At 42.4% G+C, this 9,701-nt stretch overlaps 1 protein-coding gene across 1 annotated transcript; it reads right to left on the bottom strand.

Moving 5' to 3' along the window:
* Window positions 1–4,608: 4,608 nt before the first annotated feature.
* Tmem252 (transmembrane protein 252) lies at window positions 4,609–8,680 on the bottom strand. Its single transcript, XM_048332942.1, has 2 exons — window positions 8,302–8,680; window positions 4,609–5,704 (listed from the first exon to the last, which is right to left on the bottom strand). Exons 1-2 carry the CDS (start codon window positions 8,577–8,579, stop codon window positions 5,509–5,511), a joined length of 474 nt encoding a protein of 157 aa, XP_048188899.1. The 5' UTR covers window positions 8,580–8,680; the 3' UTR covers window positions 4,609–5,508.
* Window positions 8,681–9,701: the final 1,021 nt, after the last annotated feature.

Here is a 9,701-nt window from a genome sequence, read left to right as displayed (position 1 = left end):
GTGGCCATGGATCCCCTGACACATTTTTAGGCTTATCAGCTCTACATAGGTATTTTTTTTCTCAAGTTGCTGAATATTTAACCACCTGTAACTTTTAAGTCCAAATGTAAATTAGTTCAAACCTGATTTCTTTTTTAAAATCTGGAGTCATGTGCATCAGTAGCTCAAATATATATATATATATATATATATATTCAGCTACTCGTTCATTCATGCATTCATTCATTCACCAAACATAAGTTGAGAAACTAATTCAGGAAGACTTCTGTTTTAAGGACAGAAGGAAGATGGATAAAATCTTATTTCATGCTTTTTTGAACTTAAAATCTTAGAACAAGAATCTGTGAGAAGCATTCAAAATAATCATGGAGACACAATGCACAGGCATTGAGTTGCTTTGAAAATACAGACAAGGAAAATCAACTCAGAGGTTATGGAACACTAGGAGTGAGAGTTTTTCTGAAGAGTAAGGTTTTGGAGGCTTAAAAAAAAAACAATTTATATAATTCTGGTAGAGGTGAATGGAGCAAAAACCAGCAAGACTAGTCACTGGCAGCAAAGACCTGTGGAGAGGAGGCTGGCTTCGTGTCTCCTGAGAGGTTGGCTTAGATGGTTGGAATTGAAGTGGACTGGGTTATGAACTCATGTGGAGACAATATGCACAGCCACTTGCTTACAGAAGTTTTTCTCAGCTATGTTGTCAAAGAGAAGGCCCTCCTGTGCTTCTAGGATCCCATTGCTGAGGTATTGCTGCTTGCTACCAGTAAAATCCAAGCTTCTTTTGCTGAATTCAGCATGGATATCTTTATTCTCAGAAGAGGTAAAAGCTTGGAAGTCACTCTCCCCCATAGAAAATTCCTTATGTTCTTAAAGGGGGAGCCCCAACCACCAGCTGTTAAGAATAAATGGCTTGGACCTGATGGCTCATGACTGTAATCCTAGCTACTCAGGAGGCTGAGCGCTAGAGGAGGATAGTTTGAAGACCAGGCAGAAATGTGTGTGAGATTCAAGTCTCCAAAATAATCAGTAAATAAAGCTGAGCTGGAGGTGTGGATTAAGTGGGAGAGTACTGGTAGAGCAAAATGTGAGGCCTCGAATTCAAACCTCAGCACTGGTGGGGTAGGAGGAATTAAATGGTTTCAAAGGTCCAAGAATAGTGTAAGGAGAGAGTGTTCATTGTCAGGGGAACTTGTGATCTTCGAACACTGAGAAGCTACCTCACTATATGTGCCTCCAGAAAATGGCAAACTACAATATGTATAATCAAGTACCTCTCCACCAGAGTAGAACCCAGCACTCACCCAGGGTGTTTGGGAATTGGGTGTATATGTTGCCAGGGAGTCATTAGGACAAAGGGAACAAGGATTCATTTAGGTGGCAGTCAATCCCCTCAAACAAAACATTGTTTTTGCCTTACCCAGAATTCTTGAGTTTATTGGCTTCTCCCCTAAAATGGGCTGTCATTAAAGTGTGGTCATTTCTCAAATTCCTCTGATCCAAAGTGCAGCATACATCCATGATAGCTGTAGGACAAAGAGTGTTGCATGGGGGCTAGGAATATGGCCTAGTGGCAAGAGTGCTTGCCTCCTACACATGAAGCTCTCGGTTCGATTCCCCAGCACCACATATAAGGAAAACGGCCAGAAGGGGCGCTGTGACTCAGGTGGCAGAGTGCTAGCCTTGAGCGGGAAGAAGCCAGGGATGGTGCTCAGGCCCTGAGTCCAAGGCCCAGTACTGGCCAAAAAAAAAAAAAAGAGTGTTGCATGGAATTTCAGGATCACAGACTTGGATATGACATGAATGCTTCCTGAACAGGAAATCTCAGATTGAGGCACAGTCCCAGGTTGGCACCTTGGGCTAAGAGAGGATGCTCTGTGTCACGACAAGGACAATGGTATGGTGATGTCTAATTGGCCACCTATGGGAACTGTGAGATTTTTGACAGCCAGAGCCAGTAATTATAAGGCATGTTAGGGGAGAGATTTAAAATGCTGTTATAGGAGCTGGTAAGGACATAGCAGGATGCCTCCATCCCACTCCTGAATCTTGTCCTGGGTACTCTCAGGTCAGGTGGACAGTGAAAGATCAAGTACATGCATTGAGTAACTTCCATTCCTGGCAAACTATGCATGCACCTTGAGAAATGATGTAACTACTGGTAGATTAGAGTTTAGGCCTTCAACAGCTACACACAGTAATGAGATTATCCAAGGCAGCAAAGCTTAGCAGAATGTCTGTTCCACTCCAACCAGCTGGAATCCTTACCCATAGAAATAACTCAGGCAGTTGACAACTCACTGGTATGTGAGTCAGCCTGGATGGTCATGGAACTTTCTAGAATATAATGAAGATATGGATTGCAAAGTTGTGATTTTATCATCGTTCTCTATCCTTTAGCATGTGCCCTGCAATGTAGGTGAGCTGAAGCAATGTCTCATCAAAAGAAATATACTTAAGTGAAATTTTCAAAGATACATAGGGATGTCAGAGAAATCACTCATGAGTTCTTGCATGGAGAAGGGAAAAAAAGAACTCAACATACATTTGCAAAAGAGGCTGCGTAGTCTGTTCTATTTCTGACCTTGACATTCTCGTCCTCTTGGTGCCATGGTGACTATTTAAAGTAGCTGCTGAAAGGGACATTATGAGATTATAATACTGGAGAGCCATTGACTCTGAAAACTTCCTTACCCCAGTGCATCAGAGCCTGCCATTCTTAAGTGAGAGGAATAATGAGCAATCTCAGTAATAGAGACTTCTCTCTTTCCGTTATCTCAGCATCAATGGAATTATGTTTTCCAATTCGTCACCATGTGTTGACAAGGCAGGTGAGGTGCTATATATGCCTCCTCTAAGTGAATTTTCCAAGGGACGACCAATGGACTACTATCCAACATATGACTATATTGTCTGACTTGTCCAGTGGGTTTTAATAAATGGACCTATCAAATGTAGGATTTGTTTAGGGTCATACCCAAAGTATAAATGACTCCATTCATGGCATATGTTAGACAAAATTATCAAGTGCCTATTAGCATTTTTTCGAACAAGAAGCACCTAGGGTTGTTTACTTTCTCCCCTGAATTGTTCAATGGTGTTTGATGATGTTTGGATATGCAGAAAGATTAACACTGTTAGTGTCATATGATGATAACTTAACTTATGGTCTAATGTGGATTCTTTTCAGTGCAAAAATGTAATGACAAAAGGAAAGTTTGAATACAAAATTTATTGCCATGAAGAGATTTAACAGTTTCTCATGCGAGCCCAAATGAACATTTATTTTTCCTGACTCCCAGTAGCTAAAAACATTATCTATTATACATGCATACTGTGTGAGAGCACAGTAATATTGCTATTAAATGCTTATACTCATGGGAAAGCCCTCAGAGGAGAGAAAGAGATGACAAGATAATAAATGATCACCTTCCTATTGGACAACTATGCCCTCATGGTTGAAGATTAAAAAACCACAGATTCCCAAATCTATGCTTTATGGACCCATGTATTTGTCAGGATACATTTAATCTGTGCACACAGCAATGGTGGGAAGGAGAAGGCCATAGAGATCTGATTCCCATCTTGACAACCCTTTGAGTTGCAACGTTGCACCCTTCCCTCCCGGTCTAAAGCCTCACTATGGCTGTCACCAATCAGGGCACACCCTTCATCCTCCAGTAATGACCAAATGCAGGAAAGCTACATTAGGACGTGAGGTGGAACACTTTTCAGGTTCACTTGCGGTTTAAACATAAGGCTCAGTAACCCTAACATTTCTTCGGCCGCCTCTCCAAGGGCTTAAAGTTACTGCAGCAATCCAGATTGCCATGTTGGGGCAGGGCCCATTTCCTGAAAGAGGAGGGAAATCCAGACTGCTTTCTAGAAGGAAAGAAGGAAGACAGAACTGGGAATATGGCCTAGTCGTAGAGTGCTTGCCTTGCATACATGAAGCCCTGGGTTCAATTCCTCAGCACCTCATATATAGAAAAAGCCAGAAGTGGCGCTGTGGCTCAAGTGGCAGAGTGCTAGCCTTGAGCAGAAAGAAGCCAGGGACAGTGCTCTGGCCCTGAGTCCAAGCCCCAGGACTAGCAAAAAAAAAAAAAAAAAAAAAAAAGGAAGACAGGAATGAAAATAATAATAATATTAGAATTAAAAGAGGCTATCCTAGCACCAAAATTTGAAGTAAGTCCTCTCATGTTCATTGATACACCTTTCTTTGTTTTCCTAGATGTCACTGTGGATTATTGGGAAGGCTTCTTAAAGTCCCAAAGCCTCATTTTCCTGAATCTATAAAATGGAAGAGTCAGAGCACTTATTTTTTTAAGGATAGAACAAGGGCTCAGGAACAGACATGAGAAGGCAACACCACTGAGTCTGTAAGAGGGATGGCATGGCTGTCAAGTCACTAACCTAATATGAACACCTCACTGATGGGGTGGAGGGGGTAAGGGAAGTTTGAAGAGAAGACTGTCCTCATCCAAGTTCAAAAGCATCAGTCTTTCTAACACACTCCATCTGACTTGTCCTGTTATATTTAAAATACCATAAATCTGACGAGGGGGCATTGGGTTTTAAAACAATGATTCCATGTCTAGAAGTAAATTTTGTATCTTGAGATCTAAGGAATATGCCTAATGATAAAGGTCATTAAAGTTTTCATTTTCCAAAATCCTGAAGATTTACAAGCGAATTAAGAGAAATATATATAAGCATTTTTAGAATACATATGTGTGTATATATGTACATATATATATATATATATATACAGATTGCATCATGGATACCATCTGTGGCTTGTAAAATTCTCCCCCACCTCCTGAGTTCTGTGCATTATGAATTAAGTACTCATTCAGTTTGGGTTTATAAGGATTTTTTTTATCATATCTGCTTGCATGAGACCTTCCTTCTGAAATGACTCATGTACTATTGTGTATTCAAATCATTCTGAAAACAAATGCTTCAGTCACTTGCATAAAACAAAAAGCACACATCATTAAAATAAAAGGCGACAAAAATAACATTCATGGGTTCCAAGTCACAATGGGAATCACTGTGTCATTCTGGTGATGTCATCCACTTGGATAATGGAGTTGCCAGTCTCTGAGCACACCTCCCTTCAGATTCCTAGGTAATGTGCATAAGGGCGGTGGCTGTTCCAGCAAGCAGCAAGTGTTCCTCCTGGTTGGAGCTGAGGTAATGAGAAACAGACATCCAGTCTCTTGGTGAGCAGGTTCATACTTACACCAATGTGGTCCCCAGGCTTTCCTAGGGTGACTCCTCTGAAATATCTGTTTGGGGCTAACCACACTTTAGCAGGGCCCCACAACTGTCCTTGCATAGCTAAGCACATCCTTAAAATCCCATGGTACAGAGTATGAGGAGCTTTCATGCAGGATCCCCTAGCACTGCTTTCCTTCCCAGTCCCTGGGCAGCTTTCCTTTCACAGGGTGTGTCCTGAGCTCTGGTAAGCAGTGAGCAGTGCCTGCCTTCAACACCAGGCTGGGCCTCTCAGCATCTTCTGATGTCTGCTATAGATTCATGGTAGGGTGGTGGGGCCTCAGGGTGAGCATTATTTTCGGCCCCAAGTTCGAGTCCTGTCTCTGTGTACAGTGGTGGAGGAACATCCAAGGCCTGTCCCTCTGCAACATGAATCTGTTTCTCAGCATCCAAGCTCTCGTCATAAGCTGGAGGGTAAAAGTCTGGCCTGTGGGACAAAAACACCAAATGCATACATGTGTTATTTAGGCATTTATGCCAGAGAGGCATATGTCTGCTTCTCAGCTCACACTGCGTGAAGTTAAACTGCTAGGAAACATTGATCTTTGAAACAGATGTACTTCTTCCCTGGCATGATCAGTTTCTTAGAAAAAAAAAAAAAAGCAAGCGTACTCCTCCTAAAGAATCCTCTATCTACCACAGCATGTATTCCTCTCATCCTAGTCCCCCAGTCCCACCCCCCAAGCTGGTGCTCCAGGCTGTATCTTCCCTTCCTCCACTCCTGGAAATGGCCATTCTTTAGGAAATCTGTATTTGCCATGAAGTCATTAAGGAACTTGGGGGCTTTGACTGTGTTTGACAATGGAACCTCTGCCTGGTACTCAGTCCATTCTCATCCTTGTTTCCCCTTCACAGACATCATCTTCTACTCCACTGCACTCGGCATTGCAGATCTTCACAGCCAGTACAATCACGAATGGAACCCAGCTACTTGCAGGTCTCTGAACCACATCAAGATAACACCATTTTTTTCCTGACTTGGCTACTACTTTTTTTTATCCCACCAGCCAGTTTCCAAGACAGCACCCAAATGCATTTCCTGTCTCAAAAGTGTTTGACTTGGTGCACATTTCAGCTGCAGCCTCACTGGGCTGAAGGCCTGTGATTAAAGGAACCATTCGTGACGAGGGCTGGTGGATTTGTTGATCATCTTACCCAGTGTTGCTAATTGCTAAATCCTCTGGCTTCTTCATCATGAATGGGGTTAGGGGTGAGGAAGAGGTGAGAAAGACAGACAGGGTGAACTTAATTAAGATATGTATTTATAGAGTGAGTCCATCTAGTGCCTACAGGGAGTGTTTATGGTGTGTAACCACAACAAAATAGAGACTGCCACTTGTAGCCACAGCTCCATTCCAAATGTTACCAGCCTCAGAGCCAAATAGCTGAAGGTGCTGTCTACTGTACAGCATAAATCTCAGCTTTCACCTGGAATAGCCAAGGCTGAGTCATGGGAAATATATGGCACTGAGAATGGAAAGGTGAGCTGTTGGAGCCACTTGAGAGACTCTAGAATGACTGATGCCGTCAGCCCAAATTCCATGTACTGCTCCCAATCCTTCATACTGCTGTTCATGTTCCCTGGGGAATCCTATCCTGAATTCCACCACAGGAGAAACATTTGCTTTGAACTCTCTACCTAGATCCCCATTTCCACTGCACAGACTTTGAGAAATGTAACTTCCTTGTTTGACTGGCTGGCCATTATACATAGACTGAGCATCTCAGAATATAGCAGGAAGAAGTAGTAAAATAACACTGGTATGATATCTCCAATTTCCCTCCCAATCTTCCAGCAAAGAGTGTGTGATATTATGCACATGTTACTCTAATCAGAAATTCTAACTCACATGCACATACACACATAAATACATACCACCACCACCATTATCATTGTTATCGACTCTCTGGTAGCATCTTCTACATTCACTCCAGGTATTTTAATTTCTAGTCAAACCCAAAGGCCTTGTTAGTTTTGTTAGACTGGTTGTTGTAATTAGTATCTTAGTAATTAGCATAGTAAATGTCACCAATGTACCACCATGAGTAAGATTACTTATATTCAGACACAATAGCTAAAACATCTTAGGTACTCTCTACTCTTTCATGAAGAGGGCAATGAATTTATGGATTCACAACTTGTATTTTGAGAATGCTGTCTGGGATTTTAATTCATAAATTGTCCTGAACCTGGACATGAACTAGGAAGTTTATTTTTAGTTATTGATAATTACCTTACCTAAGCTTCCTTTTTTTCTTGTGAGATATGTGTACATATATATGACATAAAATTCACTATTATAAGTATATAGTTCAAGTTCAACCATCACAAGAAGTTATCCATCTTCCAAAATGAATACTCTGTACTCACTAAACAATAACTCTTTATTTTCTCCTCCCAGGCCTCTATCTTCTTCTCTCTATGAATTTGACTACTTTAGCTAGACCAGAATCATACAATTGTCCTTTGTGACTGGCTAGTCTCGCTTAGCAAAGTGTTTCCAAGGTTCATTCATATTCTACTATGTGCCAAGATTTCATTCCTTTCTAACACTGGAGAATATTCTAGTACATACGGCATTTTGTTTATCCATCATCAGTGGACCTCTTATTGTCTTGCTTTGAATGAATCTCTCATGCAGGGTGATATCAAAACACTTTAAAGGTAGGCTTCTTAGTCATACGGTTTGTAGGACTGGTATAATATCTGCTTGTTCATTTGTTGTGGGCTGACTTTAGTCTGGGACTTCACTTTCCCACAAGTTTTAAACATCACCTGTCTATAACAGCTCCACCCCTCCATGACACAACTAAAGAACTTAGACACTGACCTCTTGAGTTGGCTTACGCAGGTTTTTACTAGGCACTGTGGTCGTGGCAGTGTTTCTAGAAGAAAAATCCCCTTATCCCATAATTTCACACAAAGATAGCACTGTTCTTCCTAATGACCAACTCCAGAGTGATGGTCCTTTCCATGCCTTCCCATCTCAGCCTCTCACATTACTGCTGGCTCTCTGCACTTACCTGTCCACTGTGTCCACGGGCAGGTCTCTCTGAGCAAGGTACTGTCTGAGCACGTGGCTGAACATCCCTTTGTTGTTACTTGCTTGGCGGTAGGTGCTCCAGAAAAGCCCACTCAGAAGGATCACAAACCCTAGAGGCAGAAGCAAGTAGGCCATGATCAGGTTCCGCTGACAGTCAAGTATGGAGTCTGCCGAGATGAAAATAGCCCCCAGGCAGATCATCAGGAACCCTGAAGACAAGGCCAGCACACCGAGAATTAGGCCAGCTCTGTTCTGCATCCCTGCTCCTCAAAACCTTGCACCCTGACCCTGCCACTCCTCTGCTTCCAGGCTTGTTTAAGCAGAGTGTGCTCATTAGCCGGCTTGCACAGCCTTATAAGCCTGCCTGGGGACCAAATGGCCTTTGGACAGTTAAATGAAGCAGGCACAGGGAAGCTATTCATTAACCATTGGAAGTTACTGTAACATCATTTCAGGGGGAGCCTAGAAATCATAACATTGCATCTTGCAAGAAGTGGGGAGTGCAAGTAGCTGCTTTGTTCCTTGCCAATGGGTGGGATCCTCAGCTTCCCCCAAGCACAGGAGCAGAGGAGTCTCTAGAGGTCTTGTCTCATAGCCTTCACCTTGGGCAATTCTCCACTGAAAGCTAGAAAACTTAGCAAGCCTCTGTGAACTAGCTCCATTGTGGCTTGGCAAGGAATGTTTTCCTGATTTCCTTCTCTCTCTCTTTATTAAATTGTGTGTGTGTGTGTGTGTGTGTGTGTGAGAGAGAGAGAGAGAGAGAGAGAGAGAGAGAGAGAGAGAGAGAGAGAGAGAGAGAGAGAGAGAGAGAGATATTCCAGTTTGGGGGCTTGAATTCAGGCCTTAGTCACTGAGCCTTAGCTTTTTTTCACTCAAGGTTGAGTCTCTACCACTTGAATCCCAGCTCTACTTTCAGTTTTTTAGGAGTTAATTGGAGATAAGAGTGTCATGGACTTTCCTGCCTTGAGCTAGTTTCAAACTGTGATCCTCAGATCTAAGCCTCCTGAGTAGCTAGGATCACAGGCATAATCTACCAGTGCCCAGCTGAAATAGTCATTTCTTGAAGGCTCCCAGAATCTTTGTCTTGCCTTCTGAAGAATCACTAATACTCTGATAACAGAAAAAGTCCAAGAGAAAAATCCATGGTGAAAACCCCTTCATTCCTCCTGTTGAAAAGATGAGTTTCACAGGAAGAGGGAGCTGGGAAAAGTACTAGGAGGAGAGGGGAGCAAACAGTGGGAATTGGAAAGGGGATTCTTGGAGATGGGTATAAAAGAGAAGGTATGATGGCTTCTGCTCTGATTCTGGTTTTGAATCTTGCAAACCCATAGTCATTTCTGGCTAACCCTTAGATGTTTTTAGAATACTGTTTTCTGTGAC

Source organism: Perognathus longimembris, chromosome 1 (genome assembly GCF_023159225.1).
Source record: "Perognathus longimembris pacificus isolate PPM17 chromosome 1, ASM2315922v1, whole genome shotgun sequence".
In the NCBI taxonomy this organism is placed as follows: domain Eukaryota; kingdom Metazoa; phylum Chordata; class Mammalia; order Rodentia; family Heteromyidae; genus Perognathus; species Perognathus longimembris.
Note: the sequence above shows the minus strand (reverse complement) of the source record. Positions and strands in the feature narration are given on the sequence as shown.